The sequence below is a fragment of the Somniosus microcephalus genome, chromosome 12 (genome assembly GCF_052327205.1).
Source record: "Somniosus microcephalus isolate GS21.2 chromosome 12, FLI_Smic_1.0, whole genome shotgun sequence".
Lineage (NCBI taxonomy): Eukaryota > Metazoa > Chordata > Chondrichthyes > Squaliformes > Somniosidae > Somniosus > Somniosus microcephalus.
This window is the reverse complement of record NC_140998.1, coordinates 73,653,378-73,680,806: the sequence shown is the minus strand read 5'-3', so window position 1 is coordinate 73,680,806 and position 27,429 is coordinate 73,653,378. Positions and strand designations below refer to the sequence as shown.

At 41.9% G+C, this 27,429-nt stretch overlaps 1 protein-coding gene across 3 annotated transcripts in view; it reads right to left on the bottom strand.

The window, feature by feature from the left end:
- LOC147109304 (centrosomal protein of 170 kDa protein B-like) overlaps window positions 1-27,429 on the bottom strand; it is an 87,725-nt gene that overhangs the window by 11,344 nt on the left and 48,952 nt on the right. The window contains exons 10-16 of one of the 3 annotated variants that reach the window (XM_086003118.1): window positions 24,542-24,742; window positions 21,895-22,012; window positions 19,897-21,801; window positions 14,196-14,412; window positions 4,983-5,115; window positions 3,990-4,028; window positions 3,733-3,873 (exon numbers count right to left, since the gene is read on the bottom strand). In XM_086003118.1, the coding sequence (XP_085859244.1) occupies window positions 3,733-3,873; window positions 3,990-4,028; window positions 4,983-5,115; window positions 14,196-14,412; window positions 19,897-21,801; window positions 21,895-22,012; window positions 24,542-24,742 (2,754 nt within the window). The remainder of the gene's footprint in view (window positions 1-3,732; window positions 3,874-3,989; window positions 4,029-4,982; window positions 5,116-14,195; window positions 14,413-19,896; window positions 21,802-21,894; window positions 22,013-24,541; window positions 24,743-27,429) is intronic. The other 2 variants (XM_086003119.1, XM_086003120.1) reach the window with 2 other exon arrangements.

Sequence of the window (27,429 nt, the reverse complement as noted above, 5' to 3'; positions counted from 1 at the left end):
CATGTTAAAATCCAGCCCAAATTTTTGGAATTCAAATATACTCTGTCTGCTGGCTATAAAGGTCCCAAGTGATGCGAGTCTGGATAACCTCAATCCAGTTCATGGTGACCATAGGAGCAAACTGTCCCTAATTTGGTATTAATTGACACTTGGTGGCCACCAGATGGTTGGTGTGGGAAATGGTAAACTGTGTAGTTGGAGATGCTGAGGTTGGAGCGGAGTCAAATAGCCAGGGCAAAGTAAATATTCAGCCTGCATCTAACCATGTTATACACATCCCAATGCTCTGTACTAGCATCCCTCACCTGCTGAGCGCAAAAATCAAAAAAGTCTTTTTTTTTGTGAAGTTAAGTGTTGACTTGTGTAGTATGGGATTAGTATTGTATTAATAAAGCTACTCCCGACTTACAAGCAGCTTTATCATTGTAATATTGTTAGTTTTAGAATCACAGTGTTAGATCAATTTTATAAATCACTCGAGCACCTTTCAATATGTCCTGAATACCATAACTTGTATGAGGTAACAAAGAGGGTGAATGACAGCAGTTGCAGTTGATGTTGTGTATTGGACTTTCAAAAGATGTTTCGTAAAGTACCACATAATAGGCTTGTTAGCAAAATTAAAGCCCATGGGATAAAGGGGCAGTAGCAGCATGGATACAAAATTGGCAAAGGGATAGAAAACAGAGTTATGGTGAACTGCTATAACAACAGAGGCGAGGAGAAACAGAGTCAATGTTTCGGGTCGAACCCTTTGTCAGAACTGGAAAAGGTTAGGGAGGAGAGATTTTTAAGCAGGGGCAGGGAGGAGGGGAGGAAAGAACTCCCTCTCCACTCCTCGATGCTGCCTGGCCTGCTGAGTGTTTCCAGCACTTTCTGTTGTTATTTCAGATTTCCAGCAGCCGCAGTATTTTGCTATTGTATGGTGAACTGCTGTTTTTCGGACTGGAGGGAGGTATAGAGTAGTTTTCACCAGGGTTCAGTAGTAGGGCCACTGCTGTTTTTGATAGACATTAATGGCTTGGATTTGGGGTACAGGGTCCAATTTCAAAATCTGCAGATGACACGAAACTTGGATGTGTAGCAAACAGTGAGAAAGATAGTAATAGACTTCAAGAGGACATAGACAGGCTGATGGAATGTGCGGACACGTGGCGGATGAAAACAGAAGCGTGTGAGGTGATACATTTTGATAGGAAGAATGAAGACAGACAAGTTAAATGGTACAATTTTAAAGCGGGTGCACGAACAGGGAGACCTGTGTGTATTTGCACACAACTCTTTAAAGGTGGCAGGACAGATTAACAAATCTGTTCATAAAGCATTTGGGATTCTGGGCTTTATAAATAGAGGCAGAGTACAAAATCCAGACAGTTACACTAAACCTATATAAGACACTAGTTCGGCCCCAGCTCTAGTGTTGTGTCCAATTCTGGGCACCACACTTTAGGAAGGATGTGAAGCCTTTGGAGAGGATAAAGAGATTAACTAGAATGGTTCCAGGGATGAGGGATTTCAGTTACGTGGATAGACTGAAGAAGCTGGTGTTGTTCTCCTTAGAGCAGAGAAGGCTAAGAGAGGTGTTTAAAATCATGAAGGGCTTAGATAGAGTAAATAAGAGAAGCTGTTTCCAATGGCTGAAGGGTCGATAACCAGAGGGCAGAGATTTAAGGTGATTGGCAAAAGAACCTTGACAACCCGAGGAAAAACTTTTTTATATGAGTGGTTAGGATTTAGAATGCACTGCCTGATAGGGTGGTGCAAACAGATTCAACAGTAGCTTTCAAAAGGGAATTGAATAAATACTTGAAAGAAAAAAAATTGCAGGGATATGGGGAAAGAGCCAGGGACTGGGACAAACTAGATTGCTCTTCGAAAGAGCCAACGCAGACTTGATGGGCTGAATGGCCTCCTTCTGTGCTGTACTATTCTATGATTCTCTGATACAATTTTCCACAAAGTAAATCAATGTCTTCTGTATACTTGAATCAGGTCTGTACACACTAGCATATATAAACTATAAACTCATTCTACACTTCTCTGGCGTATGTCATAGGGGGAAAAATTCGGTTGCTTTGCGCCTCCAGTTAGCGCCCTAAGAGGGCGACGGAAGTGGTGGAAGCGGAGACACTCTGTTTTCAAGGGGAGACTGGATAGGCACTTGAGGGAAATAAACTTGCAGTGCCCGCAAATCGTGAAGTCAGTCGAGCGTGCAATGTCCCGGACTGGATATTGAGTGGCGCCCCCTGCCTTTCCGCCTGTCGCTAGCAACGACAGGTTGAGGGAAACGTTTTGCAGTCAGGAAGTGACTGGGGGAGCGCTATTTAAAGGCGACCGCTTCCTGCCTTTTTTTGTCAACGACATTTTTGCACCACGCATTCTGAGACAGAGAGAGAGAGAGAGAGACTCTTCTGGAAAGATTCAACGCTGTGTGAAGGAATTTTGGGTACTGAGCAGCACTTTGCAGGTTCATTTTGATTTGCCTTCCTTGCATCGATTTAGAAGAGACTATGGGGACTGCACTCCGAGCTCTTTGCCTGGGCCTCTCCATTGTTTTTTCCAGCAGATTTGATGTACAGGTCTCTCCAGGTCGAGATTCAAGGCTGCAATGAGCAGGGTGTGGATGGAGAGCAAGATCGACCCTCCCCTTTAAGAACTGGCCGGCGCCAGTGTGTCTGTGCTCCATTGCTGACTGACATCACCTGAGCTTTGCCAGCGCTCTGAGATAGCGTCTCGCTCCTTGGTGTTAGCACCTTGAGAGGTGTGTAGCGCCTGATTTAGCGCTCCAATCACCTCCAGTGGCGACAGAAGCCAAGTTTGCAGTCGGATGCGATAATTAGCGCCAGGCGCTAAACTTTGCACCCGACCAATAATTGCGCCCAAACGGGCCGATACCGAATTTCTCCCCCATAGAGTCACAACGGCACAGAAGGAGGCCATTCGGCCCATCGAGTCCGTGCCGGCTCTCTGTAGAGCAATACAGTCAGTCCCATTTCCCCGCTCTATACCGTAGCCCTGCAAGTTTATTTCCCTCAAGTGCCTATCCAGTCTCCCCTTGAACACATTGAGTGTCTCCGCTTCCACCACTTCCGTTCGGCAGCGAGTTCCAGGTCCTCACCACTCGCTGCATAAAAAAGTTTTTCCTCACATCCTCCGTGCATCTCTTGCCTAAATCCTTAAATCTGTGTTCCCTAGTCTTTGTACCATCAACTAGTGGGAACAGCCTTTCCCCATCTAGCCTATCCAAACCCATCATAATCTTGTACACCTCTATCAACTCACCCCTCAACCTCCTTTGCTCTAATGAAAACAAATCCAGCTTCTCCAACCTGTCCTTGTAGCCAAGATCCTCCATCCCTGGAACCATTCAGGTAAATCTCCTCTGCACCCTCTCAAGGGCCTTCACATCCTTCCTAAAGTGTGGTGACCAGAACTGGATGCAATACTCCAGTTGTGGCCGAACCAGCGCTTTATAACTAATTCCATTTGTTTCAATAAAGTAGATTGCGGATATAGGTTGCACTGATGTAACATTTACAAAACATTTAAAGCTTCATGCAATGTACATTTTATGATGACACATTTGCTTGTAATAAACATTATAGTTAGCTTTACAGTGCCTTACAAATTAGTCCATTGCTATCGTAGTTACTTTAAAATGATGTACCCACACTTCTGAGAAACAAAGGTAACTCATGGCATTTCTCAAATATAAAAGAAAACATAGACAACCTCTTCTCTGTTCCAGCTTCTTCTTTTTGAATCTGGATCTTTGCTATCATTCATATTTTGATCCAAATCTTTCTTAATTCCTGAAGATTCTGGGGGAACCTTCTGAAAGTTCAGACTTGCTTCAGGAATGTGCTGCACCAACTAAAAAAATGCGTAAACTACATTTAAAATCTTAGTTTAACGATGTGCGTTTTAAGTGCGTAAACATATATGAAATCACATGTCCTAAAATGAAAGATGGAAACTAAATGATGCACCTGTGATTTATGGGATGTCCGTGATGATGATTTTGGAATCTGGGTTTAAGAAAAATGAAATAACAGATAACATATTATTTGATTAGAACTTCTATCAACGTTTAGCAGTAAAAAGACTCGAAAGGAACCAAATTGTCTAAAAGTCTGATACATCTGTGCAAAACGTAACTGACAATGTTGCCTCTAATTTTTTTTTGGGTGCGTGGCCCCTTTAAGGTACTGCGCGGCTCATTCACAGTTTCGCGCATACGCAAAACTTAACATTGCGTGGGACCGGCAAACAGTTGCACAGCCGCGTAGCTTAGAGGGAACGTTGCCGACAGACTATGAAGTAGCTTTAACTCTTCATACTGGAAAAGCTTCAACAGTAAAGCAAGTAAGACAAACATCTTGTAAATAAAAGTACCCCATGTGGTTTTTCAGTCAGGAATTATATAAAAGCCCCCCACACTATAAATTCTTTAATGTTAGCAAACTACCTGCAAAAGTTTCATTGTAAATGAGCAAAGTTGACCAAAATGCTTCTGATTCAGATTTGTTTTGTGGTATGCAGACTCAACTCAGCTTCATTATTAATTTGTTTTCAATGCAGAAAAAAAAATAGGATTTCCATAGCTTCTACTTGCAACATCTGTACTTGTTTATTTCCCAGTGAATAAATTTAAACAGTCTATATTGAGTATTACAAAAAGATAGTGCCGCACAAAAGTATCTGAGTGAGAAGTATAACATACTTTAGCAGGTGAAAATTAGTAAAGGCTTTGCATAATTTGTACTGTGTTTCTGAAAGCCATGTGCAAATACTTTTGTATTTATGCTTTTCAAATCATTTATCTTCTTCCTAGTTACAAATCTAACGACTCTCCAAATTTAAATCATACAATGGGGTAGTCTTAATGATTCAAATGACTTCTGTTGCTGCATATATCTTTAATATACTTATCTGAATCTCTGCTAGAGCATATTGGAAGTAGTTTAAAACTGTGATCTTACCTCTTCCCTGGCTGAAATTGTGGCACCAAGGGTAGATGTAGGTGGTAATGAACTAAAAGAATCTCCATCTCCTGCCACATCATGAATCTCCCTAGCAAGGATTGCCAAATCTTTGGCTAAATCTTGGCTGAGTCTGAAATACAGAATAGTGGCATTTAATGTTAACGAAAGTTTTTAAGTAGACACATGTAGCATCTGCTTACAAATTTATTAAGGAAAAACAAATCACAATGAAACCAATACAGTATAATAATGTGCCAATACACACTTTAATGATGTGCCAAAATAATTCCTACATTTGTTAACTCTAAGTGCTCCCATTACCATAACCAATCGTGACTGGCACTTGTTTAAATTAGATTCTGGGAGATTGGTTTCCATGAGCTGGCTCCCAATGTTTACACTACTAAATCCAGCTTCATTTTTCCAGCGGCAAAATCATAGACAGGTTTGTGTGGTCTTACAATCCTGACACTAGTACAAGGGAGTTAGATTTAGTGATATAAACAATGGGAACTGGCTCACAACATTGGTCTCCCAGAATCCAAACTAAGAAAGCCCCAGCATGAAAGCAACAACAGACTTCTAGCCAGGATTTCGCCCAAATGTTCTAAAACTCAAAATGCTCTCTCTCGGCACAGCCCAAGCTTGGAAGCACAAAATCAGATTTTGCATTGCTGCGATTTTTTTGAACTGGACATAATATGCTAACATCAACCACTTGCATTTCTATAGTGGCATTAAGACAGAAGGTGCTTCGCAGAAGTGCAAGGAAAATAATGGGATACTGAGCCAAGGTACGAGATATTAGGAAGGGTGGCCAAAATCTTGGCCAAAGAGGTTGGTTTTAAGGAGGGTCTTAAAGAATGAGAGATAGGTGAAGAGGAGAGATTTAGGGAGAGAATTCCAGAGCATAGGGCCTAGACGGCTTAAGGCATGGCCGTCAATGGCAGGATGAAAAGGAGTGGGGATGCACAAGAGGCCAGATTTGGAGGAACATCTTGGAGTGTTGTAGGGCTGGAGAAGGTTACAGAGATGGGGGAGAGGGGGCGGTGAGGCCTTCTCTGTCTTGTTACCATGTTACAAAGTATGCAGCCAGGCTCATAGCTTGATGCAGCAGAGAATGCAGTACCTTCTTTGGTTTGGAGTTTTGAATCAATGCCAAGAATACAGTAATTTGAAATTGAGCTGTTTCTGTACAAGAACTTCTTGTTTCCCCTATTTTATAAAACTGTCAGCAATGCTTTATCAACATTGATCGAGTGACATCACATTATGGAAAATGAAATTTTCCTGCGGCTGCGATATCGATAAGCCTGTAGTCATTTATTAAACTGCAGTCAGCAATGTACTATATTAATTTCATCAATCAGGTTATAATTGTCATCTGAGCCCAGAAATGAGATTACAACCGCAAAAAGTCACTCTATGTACCTTTTTTTTTTTTAAAAGTACAGAATTTATACCAACATGACGGATTGATTATTTTTCACACTTTATGCAGATAACCTTATTAATAGAACTATTTTCCTGATGTTTAATTTTAAGGTGGTCCAAATATTTAGCATTTACAAAACGTATCAGGCAATAGATTAACTGGCACTAATGCTGCTTTAGCGGATATCTCTCGCCAGAAAAAGATCCATGGAATAGAATTTATATTTGAGGGGCTGACCTTAACTCAATACTGTTGCTTCAAATGAGATATTAAGGGTCTTCTTAATGCAACCGCTAGATAATTTCTTGTCCCTGTGGCTGTCGTGGGAGATACTAAAAGACGGGAAAATCCACAGTACAGAGGTGAAAACCTGGGACAACTGGCTGTGTATCAGATTTCACTGGTTATGAAGCTTGAATACCTGCTGGCTTTTAGCTTATTAAAATTATCAGTAAATACACCGAATTCTTACCGTTAGTTTAAACAAATATCTTTGGTTCTTAAATATTTATTACCCGTGATCTACAATGTTGATTGAAATCAACTGAAAAGCAGGCAAGTGAAGAGAGTTTTTACTACAACTCACTAACTGATGTCAATGGGCAAGTCTCCAGTGACAAAAGCCAGCAGACAATAGAACAAAGCTTAATCTCCACTGATGTCACAAACCAGAGGGTTAGTTAATAGAGATGAAATATTTCTTCCTTTTTAAAAAATATTTTTAAACTAAAATGAAATACTAGTCTTCTTCACCCTCCCCAGAGAAAGTCTGCATCAGTTTCAAAGCAAGAAATATGAGCTTAATCAGGGAAAAGAACTTGAGCCACTTATTGTTTGAATTTCATTCAACAGTTCTACAACTATTTACATGGCAAGTTTCATCAGGGCTCAGCTGACCTACGAAAGTGAGAACACCACCATGAGGAGAAGACAGACAGTGCTCCGTTCCAAAGTTATAGCATTAGTGACAAAACTAGTGAAGGAATATGTGGTCTGCTTTCCCTATCTACCCTGGAGTAAGACTACATGCTGATTAAAGGAAAACAAACTTCAAGGGTAGGTATATTTTTTGTTCAAATTATTCCCTTTATATTTACATCACTTACATGAAGAGTTTCCATGTCTGAGGAGTACCAGGATGGTAGCCCTACTGGGTCTCCATGCCAGCAATAAAATTGACGTTTAAAAAATTATGGCAAGTCCATTATTTTTTTCTATAAAACTAAGAAATGTTTTAAACAAAAAGTACCGATCCCAGACTTTCCATGCCCTTTAAGTAGTTATGAGCTGCAAGTACGTATAGCAGGCAACTAGTATATTGGTACTCTATGTGTGCTCCTACGGTCTGCACAGAACGGAGTGGACTTGAACAGAGTGCTTTGGTTGGGAATTTGGAAAGAGTGGGAATTTCTGTTAAGCATTGGGTAAGTAGAAGCTGTAAAAAGTGTAATTTAGTTTAAGATTTTGATTTTAACATAGAATTTTAAAACTTTGAAAACTGTAGTTAACAGAAGCGGAGTGGACTTGAACAGAGTGCTTTGGTTGGGAATTTGGAAAGTGAGAATTCAGAGAAGAGAGAGAAGGAGTTGTTGCTTTTTGCCTACATTACTTGTAGTGCTTAGTGTTACAGGTAGATATTTAATTAAAGTATTAATCTAGATCAAGTAGTCAGGAAACTACACTATAAACTAATTTATCTAATTACAAATTAAATGTAATTTAATTAAATAAATCAAGGCCATATAGGTATGGCAGTGCAAGTGGTGTGCCACAACTGCAGCATGTGGGAGTTTGTGGAGAACATTGTGATCCCGGACAACCACGTTTGCAGTAAGTGCCTGCAGCTTGAGGAACTTCAGCTCAGAGTTTTTGAGCTAGAGTCTGAGGTGCAGACATTGCGGGGCATCAGGGAGGGGGAGAGTTACCTGGACACTTTGATCCAGGAGGCAGTCACGTCCCTTAGGTTAGGTAGTGGTACAGGTCTGGTTAGTGGTCAGGGACAGGAGGGTGTGACTGCAACTCAGGCAGATAAGGGGACCCCAGGTGCAGTGCTAGAGGAGCCTCAGCCTTTGCACTTGTCCAACAGGTATGAGGTTCTTGCTGCCTGTGTGGATGAGGGAAAAGCCTGTAGGATGGATGAGCAAGCTGACCATGGCACCATGGTGCAGGAGGCCATTCAAGTGGGGGGAGTGAAAGGGAATGTAGTTGTGGTAGGGAACAGTATAGTCAGGGGGATAGATACTGTTCTCTGCAGCCGCGACTGAGAGCTCTGAAGGTTGTGTTGCCTGCCCAGTGCCAGGGTTAAAGACATCTCCTCATGGCTAGAGAAGAACTTGGAGTGGAAGGGGGGACAACCCAGTTGTCGTGGTCCACATAGGAACCAACGACATAGGTAGAATAAGGTTCTGCTGAGGGAGTTTGAGGAGCTAGGATCCAAATTAAAAAGCAGAACCTCAAAGGTAATAATCTCTGGATTATTACCTGAGCCACGCACAAATTGGCATAGGGACAAACAGATTAGAGGGTTAAATGCATGGTTCAAAGAGTGGTGTGGGAGGAAGGGGGTTTCAGTTCATGGGGCACTGGCACCAGTACTGGGGAAAGAGGGATGGGCTCCACTTAAACCGGGCTGGGACCAGTGTCCTGGCGAACCGAATAACTAGGGCAGTAGACAGGGCTTTAAACCAATGAGGGGGGGGGGGGGGGGGGGGGGGGGAAGTGGGCGGAGGGTGGGAGGATTCAGGAAAGAGTAAATTTAAAAGCAGCGAGAGAAATGTCAAGGCTCCAGAACAGAGTAGAGCTTTGGGTAAAAACAAGCAGAGTGGGTCAGGAAGGGACAGAGAAACAAGGGTAATAAGGCATCATTGACTAAGGTGACATCAGGAAAAGAGAGAAATAAGTCAAAGCTAAAGGCACTATATCTGAATGTGCAAAGCATTCACAAAAAAAATGGATGAATTAATAGCGCAGACATAAATTAACAGGTTTGATCTAATAGCCATTTGGGAGTGGCCAAGGTTGGGAACTAAATATTCCAGGATATATAACTTTTAGAACAGATAGGCAAAATGGAAAAGGAGGAGGGGTAGCCCTGATAATAAAAGATGAGATAAAGACAGTAGAGAGAAAGGATCTTAGCTCTGAAAAATCAAGAAGTAGAATCAGTTTGGGTGGAGCTAAGAAACAGCAAGGGGCAGAAAACATTGGTGGGAGTTGTTTATAGGCCCCCAAACAGTAGCTGTAATGTAGGGCGGAGTATAAATCAGGAAATTAGAGGTGCATGTAATAAGGGTAATACAGTAATCATGGGGGACTTCAATCTATATATAGACTGGGCAAAACAAACTTACAGTAATAGTGTGGAGGACGAATTCATGGAATGTATGCAAGACAGTTTTCTAGATTAATATGTTGAGGAACCAACTAGGGAACAGGCTATTTTAGATCTAGTATTGTGCAACGAGAAAGGGTTAATTAATAACCTTATAGTAAAGGGGCCTTTAGGGAAGAGTGACCATAATATGATAGAATTTTATATTGAGTTTGAAAGTGACTTAGTTAAATCCGAAACTAGGGTCTTAAATCTAAACAAAGCAAACTACGTAGGTATGAGGGGAGAGTTGGCTAAGGTAGATTGGGAAATAAAAAGTATGACAGTTAAAGAATTAATACATAATTTACAACAAATATACATTCCTTTAAGGCACAAAAACCCCACAGGAAAAGTGGTCCAACTGTGGCTAACAAGAGAAGTTAAAGACAGTATCAGATCGAAGGAAGAGGCTTATAATATCTCCCCTTGACATTCAATGGCATTACCATCGCTGAACCCCCCACTATCAACATCCTGGGGGTTACCATTGATCAGAAACTGAACTGGACCAGCCATATAAATACTGTGGCTACAAGAGCAGGCCAGAGGCTGGGAATTCTGCGGCGAGTGTCTCACCTCCTGACTCCCCAAAGCCTTTCCACCATCTACGAGGCACAAGTCAGGAGTGTGATGGAATACTCTCCACTTGCCTGGATGAGTGCAGCTCCAACAACACTCAAGAAGCTCGACACCATTCAGGATAAAGCAGCCCGCTTGATTGGCACTCCATCCACCACCTTCAACATTCACTCCCTCCACCACCGGCGCACTGTGGCTGCAGTGTGTACCATCTACAAGATGCACTGCAGCAACTCGCCAAAGCTCCTTCAACAGCACCTTCCAAACCCACGACCTCTACCACTTAGAAGGACATGGGCAGCAGACGCATGGGAACATTAATAGCGCAGACATAAATGAACAAGTTCCCCTCCAAGCCACACACCATCCTGACTTGGACCTGTATCGCCATTCCTTCACTGTCGCTGGGCCAAAATCCTGGAACTCCCTTCCTAACAGCATTGTGGGTGTACCTACACCATATGGACTGCAGCGGTTCAAGAAGGCAGCTCACCACCATCTTCTCAAGGGCAATTAGGGATGGGCACTAAATGCAGGCCTAGCCAGCGACGCCCACATCCCATCAATGAATTAAAAAAAAAAATAATAATAATGCTGCCAAAAAGAGTAGTAAGCCGGAGGATTGGGAGGATTTTAGAATTCAGCAAAGGAGGATCAAGAAATTGATAAAGAAAGGGAAACTAGAATATGAGAGTAAACTAGCGAGAGACATAAAATCAGATTGTAAAAGCTTCTATAGGTATGTAAAAAGGAAAAGATTAGCAAAAGTAAATGTGGGTCGCTTACAGGCCGAGACAGGAGAAATTATAATGGGGAATAAGGAAATGGCAGAGAAATTAAACAAATACTTTGTGTCTGTCTTCACAGAAGATGCAAAAACTTCCTGGAAATAATGGAGTACCAAGGGTCTAGCTAGAATGAGGAACTGAAAGATATTATCGGACTGAAAGCCGATAAATCCCCTGGATCTGATGGCCTGCATCCTAGGGTTTTGAAAGAGGTGGCTATGGAGATAGTGGATGCATTGGTTGTCATTTTCCAAAATTCCATAGATTCTAGAATGGTTCCCGTGGATTGAAAGGTAGCAAATGTAACCCCACTATTTAAGGAGGCATGGTGTGGAGATGCTGGTGTTGGACTGGGGTGGATGGTGTTGCGTTGTGCTCGGGTGACATTCTGGACTGTCTCGCGAGTGCGGCTGATGAATCGGGTGTTGATGCATCTCCTGACAGCTTGAGCATAGTTACCCAGTCGGGGAATACTGCAGCAGTCAAGGACATTCAGCCTCCGATCTTCGAGTAAGCATTCTCCAAGGCGGCCTTTGAGAGACACGACAACGCAAAATCGTAGAGCAGAAACTGATAGCCAAGTTCCGCACTCATGAGGATGGCCTCAACCGGGATCTTGGGTTCATGTCACACTACATGTAACCCCACCTGACGTAGGGTCATCCAGACTCGAGTCGTCGTTGGCTTGTTCTCTCTACACAGATGCGGCCGGGCCTGCTGTGATTTCCAGCAAAAAAAATGTTTTTTTGTCTGTTTTTTGTTTTTCATACAGACCCCAGCATCTGCAACATTTGACCCCTTGTGACCCCACCTCATTGTTCTTTGATGTAATGTTTTCCTGACTGACCTGTTTGGACGCCATTCACACCTTTGATTGTTGTGATTATCTCTCTGCCGAGGTGTGACAAATGGCAGTTTGAAAGATTACCTGTAATCATCTGGCATTATTCTCTGACTATATAAGCTGTGTCTTTATGCATCTCTCCACTTCACCGGACGAAGGAGCAGCGCTCCGAAAGCTTGCGATTTCAAATAAAACTGTTGGGACTATAACCTGGTGTTGTGTGATTTCTTATATTTAAGGAGGGAGAGAGAAAACGGGGAAAGACAGACTAGTTAGCCTGACATCAGTAGTAGGGAAAATGTTAGAATCTATTATTAAGGACGTGGTAACAGGGCACTTCGAAAATAATAATAGGATTGGGCAGAGTCAACACGGATTTATGAAAGGGAAATTGTGTTTGACAAATTTTTTGAGGTTGTAACTAGCAGAATAGATAAGGGGGAACCAGTGGATGTGGTGTATTTGGATTTTCAGAAGGCACTCGATAAGGTGCCACACAAGAGGTTATTAAACAAAATTAGGGCTCATGGGATTGGGGGCAATATACTAGCATGGATTGAGGATTGGTTAACGGACAGAAAACAGAGAGTTAGGTTGGCAGGCTGTAACTAGTGGGGTACCGCAAGGATCAGTGCTTGGGCCTCAGCTACTCACAATCTATATCAATGATTTGGATGAGGGGACCAAATGTAATATATCCAAGTTTGCTGATGATACAAAGCTGGGTGGGAATGTAAGTTGTGAGGAGGATGCAAGGAGGCTTCAAGGGGATATAGACAGGCTAAGTGAGTGGGCAAGAACATGGCAAATGGAATATAATGTGGAGAAATGTGAAGATATCCACTTTGGTAGGAAAAATAGAAAAGCAGAGTATTTTTTAAATGGTGAGAGATTGGGAAATGTTGGTGTTCAGAGGGACCTGGGTGTCCTTGCACACGAATCACTGAAAGTTAACATGCAGGTACAGCAAGCAATTAGGAAAGCAAATGGTATGTTGGCCTTTATTACAAGAGGATTTGAGTATAAGAGTAAAGACATCTTACTGCAATTATATAGGGCCCTGGTGAGACCACACCTGGAGTACTGTGTACAGTTTTGGTCTCCTTACCCAAGGAAGGATATACAGGAAACTCTCGTTTAAACGGCACCTAAATATCCGGATTTCTCTATTAACCGGCAAAATTCATACTCCGAAAACACCTCAATAACCGGAAATGTTGCAGAGTCCGAGTCTCCCACGGTGGCTGAGTTAGTCAGTGTGGGTAGTTCTCCAAACTGCCACTACTCGGCTTCTTGGCACTGTCAGAAGTCCGAACACCTCAATAACAGGAGTCTGACTCTTTGTTTGTTAAAAATAGCCTTGGTAGATAACCCTCTCCGTCATCCGGAATTTTTAATCAACCGGCACCATCCCGGTCCCATCGGTGCTGGATACCAGAGAGTTTCCTGTACTTGCCAGTGGGAGTGCAACAAAAGTTCACCAGACTGGTTCCTGGGATGGGGGAATTGTCCTTTGAGAGATTGAGTAGACTAGGCCTATATTCTCTGGAGTTTAGAAGAATGAGAGGTGATCTCATTGAAACATACAAAATTCTTACAGGGCTTGGCAGGGTAGATACAGGGAGGATGTTTCCCCTGGCTAGGTAGTCTAAAACCAGTGGTCACAGTCTCAGAATAAGGGGTCGGCCATTTAGGACTGAGATGAGGAGAAATGTCTTCAATCAGAGGGTGGTGAATCTTTGGAATTCTCTACCCCAGAGGGCTGTAGAGGCTCAGTCGTTGAGTATATTCAAGACAGAGATCGACAGATTTTTGAATATTAAGGGAATCAAGGGATATGGGGATAGTGCAGGAAAGTGGAGTTGAGAGAGATCAGCCATGATCTTATTGAATGGCGGAGCAGGCGCGAAGGGCCAAATGGCTTACTCCTGCTATTTATGTTCTTATTTCCTCTAAGAGGAAGACATCATAGCACAAGGCACTGTGTGCATCTTTTAGCAGCTGAATCAACAGCAATGTTAATGGCAGGCCAGGAGCAGGAGCCTGTGGTCTTGACTTCAGAATGGTGCGTGGTAATGAGCAAGACCAAAGAGAGGGAGAAAAACACATCAAGTATGAAACCAAAATGATCTGCTTAACCGCTTGGTTTTTAGTCTAATGTTCTATAGTACAAAGCACAATTCTACAATACCTTGCAATTTCTGCGCTGTGTGTAGTCCAGTTTTCGTACGGATCTTCATCATCATCCACATTTTGTCTTGTTCTTCCTGAACTGGAAGACTGGGCTCTATTGCTGTGTGTGGCTGTTGAAGCATGTAAGCGGTTGTGTTTAGGAGAAGTGTGATTTGAGTTATACTCCTCCTCTGAAGTAGAAGTGTAATCTGAAGTTTGTTGTCTCCATCTTGAGTCTTGCAAAAGAATTAGTTTCAAACAAAGAGAAAGGTAATAAAAGAATAAAAGCAAGAGGTAGAACAACCCAAGATTCAAAACAAAACACACGATTCCTACAAAGGGAGATTGTTCAGAAACTTGGAGCAGAGGTCAGTGCTCACATATCAGGAATTGAGCAGTGACCTTTTAAAAACAGGTAATTATGCTTCTTTCTGAAAGTCCTGTAAAATGAATTTTCCCATTCAGAAACATGACTATACTAGCAATGCTGTTCCATTCATCATCACTGGCATATGAAAGAAGCTCGAGCCCTTGGCCTTAGAAACAGAACTCTGCTGCATCATAAAAAGGAGAGATCCGAGTAGTTTTTTTAAATGGTGAAAAGCTAGGAACAGTGGCAGTCCCAAGAGGTTTAGGGGTCCATGTACACATCACTATAATGTAGTAGTCAGGTACAAAATTAATCAAAAAGGCTAATGGACTGTTAGCCTTTATAACTGGAGGGCTAGAATATAAAGGGGAAGAAGTTTTGCTGCAACTATAGAAATCCCCAACCAGACTACATCTGGAGTACTGTGTACAGTTCTGCATACCACAGATTCACCAGAATGATACTAGGGCTCCAAGGATTAGGTTATGAGGAGAGATTACATAAACTAGGCTTGTATTCCCTGGAATATAGAAGAAGCTTAAGGGGTGATTTGATTGAGGCTTGTAGGATTTTAAAAGGAATTGATGAGGTAGATAGAGAGTAACTTTTTCCACTAGTGGAGGAATCTAAGACAAGAGGACATAACCTTAAAATCAGAGCCAGGCAATTAGAAGTTAGGAAACACTTCTTCACGCAAAGGGTAGTGGAAGTGTGGCACTCTCTCCCACAATAAGCAGTAGATGCTAGCTCAATTAATCATTTTAAATCTGAGATCGATAGATTTTTGTTAGCCACGGTTATTAAGGAATATGGAGCCAAGGCAGGTGGATGGAGTTAGGATACAGATCAGCCATGATCTCATTGAATGGCAGAACAGGCTTGAGGGGCGGAATGGTCTACTCCTGTTCCTATAACAAGCTTCAGCTTTTCATTGCAACAAACCAGATCTCTGCCAAATTGGAGGTCAAAGCTTTACAATGACATTCAATGCATGAAAATGTATTCCCAATACTTCACGACATGCATCTGAACCAACTGTGATGCTCAATAGCCACAGAGTGGGCCAGTGATGTAATTACTGTCTGGTACTTTATATAGTTGCACATAGAGATACAACTCTCTCTTCCCCCCCCCCCCCCCCACTCCCCCTCCCAGACCAATGCAGTGTTACTTCAATTTGAAAACAGAAAACTAGTTTAAAAAAAACCTCCCATTTAAGCATCTGACCAGCAATTTAAGGCAGTCAGGAAGTAAATCTGCATTTAAGACAAACTTAAAAATGACATTGTTTTTGAAGCATGAGGCCAATTTTTAAATCTCCATTCTGTAGGAACCTGGTTATAAAACAGCCAGAGGATTTAATGTACATTAGTGTAAGAAAAAACAAAACATAACTTTCATCATGCTCAATAAACACCCCACAGTGAGTTTCTGTAGTAAAAGAATCCCATGAACTCGCCACCAAATTAAGTGTTAATAGTAAATAGACTTTGTTACAGTTTGATTTTTGTTAGTATACCAGATATTATAATACATTCTGTTATATAGTAATGTAATAGAATTAGAACTTAGAAGCGAGTGAAATAAAAATGTAAGCCTTTAGCAAGACAACTGCTAACAATGACTTTCAGTTCACACCTATTTTATTCAAAGGATACTGTAAAGATAGAACCAATTGCTGCATAAAGTTTATATGCTGCTATATCAATTATTATACTAGAAAATAATTACAGAATTCAGAATATCTTTGGAATTTCTTGTTATTACTCCTTTAGATTCATCTGTCCGACATACCATTCTGCAATTGAGAGGCCTATTAAAACAACCTTTCCAAAAGCCACTTCTGACTGTACTCTGGAATTGACTGCTCAAGATTTATTCATCTTTCAATCATCCCTCTCTGTAAGCAGATATTTAATAACACTCCTCTTACAGCCTAGCTGAGAACATTAACTTGCTACATGACCCAACTGTGTAAATGTATCCTACCACTCTGGTGTACTGACGCACTATACACAATGTGTAGGGCCTCTCAGAAAAGTTGCATTAAGATTTAGTGTAGCATTCATCGAAATAGAATAAGTAATACTCTATGCCTATACTGGTCTCATGCTCAAGAACTTATCCCAAAAAGGCAGGCCCACGTGTACTTGCTTAAAACAGTGTTTAAGTCTTCACAAGGGGACAGGGCTGCTGATTCGGTACACAATTCAACTGCATTTCTAATGCTAGATCCTGAAACATGATATGTCAACATGTATTTGCCTACATTTCCTGCAATCAGTAAGTAGCCAGGCATAATGATTGCCAAGGGCAAATAAAGACACCAAGGGCTGGATTCTCCTCCCTTTGGCAGGTTAGCAGACAAGTACCTGCATTTTCCTCCTCGTTGGGAATAAAAAGTAGGAAGCTCTGAGAAAGTGTTGTTCAGGCTTCTGGAGGCAAGTGGCAGAAGCTGTCATCTCCACCATCCCAAGAACTGCCAAACAATGCAGGAAGAGGTTCATCACCTCTCAAGGGTGGCCATTGCAAGTCAAGGCGTTGTTGCCAATCCACAATCTCAACCACACATACAGCCTTCATGCACCTCGAGGATCACCCTGAGCACCACACTTGCTCAGAACTTCCAAGATCTGAGTGGGAATATAATCGGTCTGTAATGCTATTGACCAGTAGCACTTCTGAGCCTGTGACCAGCACGTTGCAAGGAGTAGTCACAGATGTCACTGCCTCTCCAGAGTGGCATTGAGCCTGCTTCTTTAAGGCCCTCTCTGAAGCTTGCATGAGAGAACTTCAAATATGGGCCCAGCACCCCTTGCCACTTCAAGAGAAAGGCTGTTGAAAGCTGGTTCCTCTGAGACAGGTGGTTGTTCTCCGAGACAAGAATCACCTCAGGCCTCGAAGGCTCCAGTGGAACCATCACAGCCACCCACCACTCAACCTCATCGGACACAAGAAGCACCTCGTAGAAGTACTGGATTAGGAGCTCAAGCAAGCAAGTTAACTGACAAAGGGTAGACATGATATCAAGAAGTAGTTGTAGTTAGGGTGAATATTGTTATGGAAAGCAAATATGGTTCAAGCACAGAGTTACAAGTTCATTTCGGTGTATGCTTGCAATCTTTTAGGAGTAGGATGATGACAGGGGACCTTTGGATTTCTGTTTTATGAAGAAAAATGGCAGAGGTTTTTGTCAGTGAGGGACTCTGAAGGTGTTGGGGAAGAACAGGCAGGTGTCATGTACCTTTATTTGATATTTCAACCTTTATTCATTGAAAGCACAGTTGATAAGGCGTGTCCTCTGTTTTCTGGCTGTCCTGAGCTACTTCCCATCCTGTGCACATTCTCCATGCTTTGAGGACGGAGGCACTCCTGCCCACCCCACACCCCAGCTTCCTCATGAACCCCTTCAGCTTCTGGAACAAGCAAGCCTTTCTTCATTGCGATATTATGCAGTACACAGCAAGCTACAAAGCTTTTGGAGACCCTCACTGGGCTGTATTGCCCATCTTTATCCAGGCACCCAAAATGAGACTTGAGAATGCCTATAATCTGTTCAATGACACTTCTTGTAATTGCATGAGCCTCAGTATATCTGTTCTTCCCCCCTTTGTCTGTAGATTACTGGTGACATCAGCCACTGCTGCACAGAAAAGCCCTGATCACTGAGCAACCATCCTGATACATTGCTCCAAGTCATGGGAGCTGGTATGGTAGATTGTTGCACAATGAAAGTGTCATAATAGCTTTTAAGGTATTGGGCATTCATTCAGAATAAAATGATTGGCATCTTACACTAGCTGCACATTAATAGAATGCAAGCCTTTTCTGTCCATAAAATTGAGAGGTTTATCATATGGGGCTTTAAGTTTCACATTGATCTGTTAATTGATCTGGTGATGGATGGTTAAGCTAGAGACGCTCAAGTCTGCGCCCCTTGGACTTGAGGGAACGAAAATGGCGAAAATGACAGATGAGACACAATGAAGCTTTTGCTGGCGACAAGGATATCAAAGGTGGAGGCGAGTGAATAGATGAGGAAATCAACAACTGCAGAGGGATTGTGGCAAATGGAGCGCTAAAATCTAGGCAGCCGAGTGTGAAAGTACATTTGTAAGCTACTTGGGTTGGGCGGTTAGATATTTTTCTACGGGTGGACACAGAAGGAAGTAGGGTTGGAAGAGGATAGAGGAATGTGGACGATGAGAGAGTTTATATGGAAGCTGATGTTTAGGGAGGATAGGAGCTAAATGAATTCAGAGGAGGCAGAAAAGGAGGATTATCAAGAGAAAAATTCAGTGTGCAGCAGATAACAAGGATTATGAAAGAGAGGCGAGAGGAATGGAATTATTTAAATGATGTTGGTTGAGACAAAGAGAGAGAATTTCCCTGCTCTTCTTCGAAATAGTGCCATGGGATCTTTACCACCTGAAGGGGCAGACGGGGCCTCGGTTTAACGTCTCATTTGATGTTTCACTCAGTACTGCATTGGAATGTCAGCCTAAATTTTGTGCTCAAATCTCTGGAGTGGGACTTGAACCCACAACCTTCTGACTCAGGTGAGAGTGCTACCACTGAGCCATGATTGCCACCTATAAAATACCAATCTATGACTTGGTGATAAGTGCCACAGGGACAGTTTGGGCAGGGCAGGTGGTAGAAATTACAGCCAGGCGGTGAGGCTTCAGCAGGGAGATAGACCATCGATGAGTTAATACACTCATCCATAATTAGGTTGTGGAAAACAATGGCCTTGTTCATGAATGAATGAATATTCTGGAGGAGAATGTGGAGAGAGGCAATGATTGCTGATCCACTGGCAAAGTCCAAGGGGTCAGTGGTGGATGGGTGAGCATGACAGGAAGGAGGCTGGTGAGATTAGCCCCCAGCACCACTGGGTGGGGGCATCAGCAAGAGGGAGGAGGATGGAACAGTTAAGCAGTGGCCCAATACCTTGGTAAGTCCTTTGGAGAATGTTGAAAGAGGCACAGAGTAGTTGTGGGCTTATTCAAAGGGGATTCAAACCTGGGATGGCAAAGTATCAGAGGGGGGAGAAATGAAAAGGGGTATTACTGGGTGAGTGAGGAAAAAGGGCCCAAGAAGGACTGGGAAAAATAAAAGGGAGATAGAAGTAACCGGATGGAAGAAGTCACACTAATGGACACTAATGGTGCACTAAGGAAAACATTTGTTTAACTTACACGTTACAAAGATCTAACTTTAGAAAATTGAAACTTACATTTTCATTTAAAAGCTTCTACAACAATTAACAATTCTTTGTTATGTGTTCACTTTTGGAATAGTTTGCCACAGTAATGATGTACTAGATGTTCTTTTAATGTATACTCACTAGAAGTGGATTTTGCACCACCAGCACGGACTCGTGATGTCTGTTTTACTGTACTTCCAGTACTTTTTCTAGATGCAGCTTTAGCATCAATACTAGACGACTTACGACTGGTAGAAGTTACATCAATGCTTCTTGCACTAAAACTGCTTCTTATCGCTGAAGTTTCTGTGTCACTATTTACAGTGAGTGAACCTGCTCGTTTCCGTGGCAAAGCTAGCAGGTCAAGCCGTGATAACTTCTTATCTGTTGGCTGCTTTGAAGAAGTTGAACTTGTCGTGGATAGTTCCGAAGCCAATGAAGCCTTGTCCACATCAGCGCTTTCGTTATCTGATGTATCTCCAAGGCGAGCTCGGCGCAGCAGAGATGCTCTGGTTGGCCTGGGTGTTGAAAGGCTGTTTGAACGGGTCAGTGTTGTTTGTACACAAGATTTTGCCGCCTTGCTCGAATCCTCTTTTGTGCGTACAGAACTAGAAAACTTTTTACGTAGCAGAGGTTTACTGGTCTGAGAGTGCTCCTGATCAGAAGAGAGTACATCGGTGATTGGTAAATATGGAAGGCTGGAGGATCTCTCATCATCTGTAAAGTCTGTGGAGCCACGAGATCCTGTGCTGCGTTTCAGCTGAAAGCGCCTGCTGTATTCTGGTTTGCTGGTTGTATCTGAAAGCTGGGCTCTGCGCTTCTCTGTCAGTCTTTCCCGAGCATTGGCTTGCTGAGGATGGTCTTGAACTGATGGAGCTGATTTCCCTTTGTGTACACTGCTAAAGCTCTTCTGTTTCCGTACAGAACTCGTGACATTTTTACTTTTCAAGCTTACAGAACTTGTTGTGTCATTATCTGATTCCCCAGAGAAGGAGTCACCTTGGACATAGGAATTACTTTCTTGTTGACTAAAATGACGATCTTGAGACTGAAGTTTTGCCTCTAAGGCTGCCATTGCAGCTTCAGTATCCTTCAGAATGAGGTGTGTATCCTCAGTGCAATCTGCACTGTAGGAGCCTCTTGCATGATCTTTAAAGGATGGCTGGCTTGAAATATTAGGAACTTTATTGACTGCATTATCAATACTTGGCCTGTCTTTAGTAAAACTTTCTCGTCTGATAACAGGTGTACGAGAATCTTTTGTAAAAGTCTTCTTTCTTTCTTGTGAGGGACTCCCATTAGTTACTTGAGCCATTTTACCTGTGGAGTAGATTCCATCTGTGTTTCCTGCAACAGTCTGGTTAGTATCTGGGGCAGATGACCATCTTGTGGCGGACGATACAATAGCTGATTTTGAGCTAAACTCTCGTTCCTTTGTCTTTCTTTCAAAGTTTGCTGACATTACTTTAGTTACTGAAGTTTGTTTTGAAGGGCTTTCCAACTCTCTTTTTTCTTTTGTAGTGCTATAGGAAGATGATTTCAGATCATGCTCTGAGAAGCATACAGTGCTAGTCGGAGCTGGAAACTCTTTGGTTGTACTTTGTGTGCTTGCATCTGTTACTCGGTGCCCAGGCTCAGATCTGTCAGACTTTACATGATCATTCCACGTCTGCTCTTGATGTAATCTTCTGGTGACCTTTGAAATTCTACATTTTTTACCCTTCCCTTTTGCAACATGTGAAGAATCATCAGATTTATCATCACTCAAACTATCAGGCTCCAAGTCTTTGTCTTCACGTATATACAATTTCTCATGACTCTGTGGAAAAGAACGCAATTCCAGTTCTAGCTTCTTTATTGATTCAGTGCTGGGGGGAGAACGCTGCTGAAGGAAATCTTTTGATTTTGGACTATCAAGCTTTTCACTCGGTGGCAACTGTGGAAGTGTCCGACGTTTTCGTGATGACTGGCTTGTCGTTGATGCTGCATCTGAATCTAGAGTTTCTATACTCTTGACATAAGTTCCAATATCAACCACAGCTCCATCTTCAAAAAAAATTAACACGTGAAATGTCAGAACAAAATAATCCTGCCATACATTACAACTTTATCTAAGATACCACTGCATTTAATACTCACTCCCTTGAAGGTCATGCAATCCACTAACTGGTCCAGAACCATTATAGCCATCAGCAAGACTTGCCCATCTAGAGACCCATTTTTGCGTTCCATGGGATACAGGACCTACTGGACGCATCTGGAGTTTACCAAAAGAGAATGCAAAACATACACTGAATGTATCTATACAAAGCTTGGCATAAGAAAAAGGCATTTGAAATTACATCAAATTCTCATCCATGCTGGGCCCAGAATTTCCTATTGGCTAGATTTCCAGAAAATTCCTGAGCATACACCATAATGTTAAAAAAAAGCGCAAAACAAGTAGAAATCAGCATAAACGATTGGGACTCAAGGAAAGTACCAAATTTATGCCATATTCCTGCTTCCAGTCGCTCCATGCATGAAAATTAAAATTTGAAGCTAATCATTATTTATGCACATTAGCCACAACATGTTTAAGAAAATGCAATTGTGGAACCTTTTCAAGTTTTAATGCAAATGATTCGGATGCCATAACGATGCATTCAAAGATACAGAAAATACATTGTAGGTGAAGAGAATTTTTTTTAATTTTTTTTTTTTTTTAAATCGCATACATAGAAACAAAAATCGTCATAAAACTCCAGAAAAATACCTTTGGATCCCTGTTGCACCTAAAATTTTAGGCATAACTTTGCAGCTTGTTAAGAACTGAAGTAAATTCAGGAAATTTGCTTGAGCTGCACTTTTCCATGTTAATGAGCAGCTGAGGGTTTTGGTGGAGGTTCCACAGCATTGGCATAAACAAGAGGTTAGGTGAGAGCACAGAAAAGGCACAAACATTCCAGGTAGATGGGAGTCAATGAGGAGCACTAGATGTGAGCGGGAATGGGGAGCTTGGGTTCTGAAACGAGGGGCAGTAAGAAGGAGCATTCAGTGGTATTGGAGGTGGCAAGATGTAGGAGGTCACATTTTCAACCAGTGGGCACTGGGAGGAGGGGGAAAGATGTGGCAAGGACCGTCAGAAGGTTGTGGGTTCGAGTCCCACTCCAAAGACTTGAGCACAAAAATCCAGGCTGACACTCCCCAGTACAGTACTGAGGGAGCACTGCACTGTTGGAAGTGCCGTCTTTCGGGTCAGATGCTAAACCGAGGCCCCGTCTGCTCCCTCAGGTGGACGTAAAAGATCCCATGGCACTATTTTGAAGAGGAGCAGGGGAGTTATCCCCGGTGTCCTGGCCGATATTCCTCCCTCATCAACATCACTAAAACAGATCGTCTGGTCATTATCATATTGCTGTTTGTGGAACCTTGCTGTGTGCAAATTGGCTGCCTCGTTTCCTACATTACAACAGTGACTGCACTTCAAAAAGTACTTCACTGGCTGTAAAGCGCTTTGGGATGTCCAGTGGTCATGAAAGGTGCTATATAAATGCAAGTCTTACTTTTTTCTTTTAGGGGAAGAAAAATATGTGAGGGGTAACTCTATGAAGCTTAGTGCCAGCTACAGTACCTTGTAGATGCAAAAAAAAAAAATCACAGGAGCTGGGAGGACTGAAAGAGAAGTACAATTTAATAATGTAGAAAATTTAAACTTTACCAGAGGTAAAGAAAAAGAGAGAAAAAAGAGGGGGAGAGAAAGAGAAATAAAAAGAAAAAAGGGAGCGAGAGAAAGAAAGGGGAAAAAGGGGAGAGAAGGAAAGAGAAATGGAAAGAAAAATGATTTATTTTGTTTCACAGCAAGTTAATTACATTAGAAGTATATTCACTGCGTGAACCAGACTGCTCACAATCTCAATGTCTAGCACCTAGCAGAGTTTCCAACTCCACATCTTCTCCATCACAAAGATTGCCTACTTCCATCTCTGTATCATCACCGCTTGCATATTTACCTTGGCCCATCTGTTGCTGAAACCTTCACCTACAGACATGACTATTCACTCTTGGCCGTCCTTCCTTCATCTACACTCCATAAACTTCAAATCATCCAAAACTCTGTCCATATACTATCCCGCACCGACTCCTGCTTACCAATCACCCGTCTTCGTTGACCTACCGTTCCCCCAGAACACTAAGTGCCTCTGATTCTAATATCTTGTGTATTCCCCCCCAGCCACTGGAGGCCGTCTAGACCCCCATGCTCTGGAATTCCCTGCCTAACCCCCTCTACCTTTCCTTCTAGAAGAAAACCCACCTTTTTGACCAAGCTTTTACTCACCCACCCTAATATCTTGTCCTTTGGCTCCATTTTTTAAAATTGTACCTTTGTGATGTTTCTTGGGACATTTTCCTACACTAAAGAGTCTATATAAATGTAGGTTGCTGTTGTTGTTTTGTAGGCAAACAGACATTCAATTTGCACACAAGATCCTACAAACAGCAAATGAGATAAATGACCAATTAATCTGTTTTGATGGTAGTGGTTGAAAGATATATGTTGTCCAGGGAACCCAATACCCAGACATAACACCTAGTCATAATGGCAACAGCATGATGTGACTTTCCTGTAAACACTGCGAATAGATGTTGTACATAAAACGTTTACTACATTAGATGGATAGATGCATTGGTCTCTGAAATCATTGTTAGCTCCCCATCCAATTGCTACACAGTAACCACCATTAGTTTAATGGCTAGATACCTAAAAACGAAGTATTGCAATAATAGTCATTTTATTATCCATTACCTGTGCCACAGTATCTGAGCCACTAATTGTTGTAGTGTGATACGCCTGTAATGAAGGCTTTTGCTGGTAAACAGTGCTAGTATTCTGGTTACACACATTATGCTCATCCCTTAGTGTAGGGGAACTGTCATCACATATTACAGGTCTATAAATTTCAGAGTTAATTCCAGAAAAGTCAGGTGATTCAAAAACACCAAACACCTGGTTAGAAATAAAAAAATAAATAAAAATGAATTAGTAAGCCACTTAGCTATTCAAACAAGCAAAATTGTAACACAGTAGACACATAGATAAAATCAACCATTAAGAACAGAGGTAGAATGTTCACTTTTAGGAGATACATCTACATACAATAAACTTAATAAATTTGCATGGCACCCATTTCTGGAACTCCCACAACTTTATTTCTACGATTAACTTCTAAGTTCAAGTTGAAATAAATATTCGAGCTACTGGTCAGAGCAACAGTTTTGGGTTGCAAAAGTTTTATGGCATTATAAAATATACAATCTCATTAACCAGTTATTTCAGAGCCAGCAGTTACATGGTGAAATCATGTCTCGTAAATTTAAAATGTGTCATGGTCTCGAGATACTCTACAAGTTCTATGGCTAAAATTGTCATGGTATTATTTTTCAACAATTTGCCGTTGTTACTTTATAATCACTGTCCTCAGACAATTCTGCCCAATGACAATCTACCATTAAATTCTCAGACATACTTCCACAATGCTTCTATCGATGGAAGGGTTTGCACTGGATAGTCAACTATGCTCAAGTTTTTGTCTTCAACTAATTCCATCTGCAAAAGAATACTTTACAAATTTAGGCTTAAATGGTTATCAGAGCACCAGGCTTTGCTACATCTTTGTAAATATAAATGGAGAACTAATGCTTTGATAAGGTGCTGCAACTGTTTTTAAAGTAACTTTTTCCACTTGTTCCCTTCAGGACAAAACACCATGGAGTCCTACACACAGGTGGGTGAATGAAGAGACCAGATACTTCATAATATCCTCCAAAAATGGACATTTAATTGCTACTTGGTAGTGAAATGTGACCAGAGAATGAAATCTTGCTAACTTTCCCCATTCCTGGTCGGTTATGCATCACCACTCTGCTTATAGTGCCTGAAAAAATGAACACACTGTTTATTTTTTGTTGTGTGCAGCTTTTTTGGGAGGGGTGTGAAGAAGTCAAAATTAAAATGTTGGACTTGTGCTCCACAACTGAAAACAAAGAACAAATTCAAATTCTCAGTATACAAATGGTATCAGACAGACAACCCCGTTTGGCTTTGCTGTATGAAGCCATACTTTACCACTGCTGTTGTGTCGTGTAATTGTATCTATTGCTGTAGTTAATTCATGCCATTTGTGTTCATTGGGTGATCCAGTTTTAATTATCTGATTACCCAGACAGAGTCACATTGTATCTCGGAATTATTTTTAATTAATGCACATTTTCAATTTTAGAAAACTCTGAAATAAACAGCTGGTGAAGGAAACTGACTAACGAACAGAGAGCAAGAAGCCAATGCAGAGAAGATTATTTAAGCTTCACTGTACTGTACATGCACAGCTGTACAAGCAGTGATCAACAAATACTGTAATTTTCAGAATCCATTGAGCCTTTTCTGCCCCATGCAGTTGTCAGCAGAACAAAAAGTTCTTCTGAATTGCTACAAATATTGGATTACTACAAATGACATGATTCAGACAGCACAGAGTATCAGTATGCTGAACCTTGAAAATGATGTGCCATGAAACAGGAGGACACGAGTTGAAGCCTGCAATTTCCCAAATTCAAGTTTCTGATCTTAGTCATGTTGTCCTTGGGGCAATGCTCAATCCTCCTGGGGTGGGGTGGGGGGGGGGGGGGGGGGAGGAGACAGGGAAGAGTAGAAAAAATTGTAAAAAAAACTAGCAACTGATTACAGAGCAGCATTGGAAGGGTCTTCAACCACTCATCTACACTGGAGAAGGTATATGGTACAGGGAGACGCCAAAGGAAAAGCAGAGAAAATAAAAATGTGCCCTTTCATCTGAGATCCAGGTCTGAATCTATCCCGAATCAAAGAAAGTGCCATAAAGCACCACCTATTCACCAGTAGGCTGTTCACCAATGCTCAGTTTGAGTTCTGCCAGAATTACTCAGCTCATTACCTAGTCATAGCTTTGCTCCAGACATGTGGCAGCAGTACGTACTGCAGCAACTCACCAAGGTTACTTCAACATTTCCCAGCCCTGTGAACTCTACTAAAAAGGGGCAAAAACAGTGACATCATGGGAAGATCATCACTTGTCGTCCAAGTGGCACACCATCCTGACTTGAACAAATATGACCTATTCTTCATTATTGCTCAGTCAAAATCCTGCTTTCCCTATCTACCACCATTGTGGGAGCACCATTACCACAAGGACTGCAGCGGTTAAAGAACGCAGCCCACCAGGAACTGAGATAAATGATAAATGTGGCATTTCCACCGTTACCCACATCCAGAGAACAAGCAAAAAAATAAATGAATTAAAGTTATCTGTAAATGCTAACCAGTCCCCGTATCAGTTTGTGACAGTCTAAATCCACTTCCTAAGTGGGTATGATGTACAGCACAAAATGGCTATTAATGGGATTACTCAGTGAGCCCAAAAAGTGGCTCATGGGCAGTATTCCTCATTGGTCATGTCACTGGAGTGGAACATCATAAAGCCACAGAAGTTGGAGTTCATTACAAATGTCCATTTCCAAATGCTTTTAACCAGCAATTCCAAAGCACATAGCAGGATAACCAGGAATAATTAAGTCACATTGGTGTATGGATACAATAACCTCTCTCACCACATTTAGGATCATGAAACACTTCAGTAGATCATATGCTCAGTTCGAGTT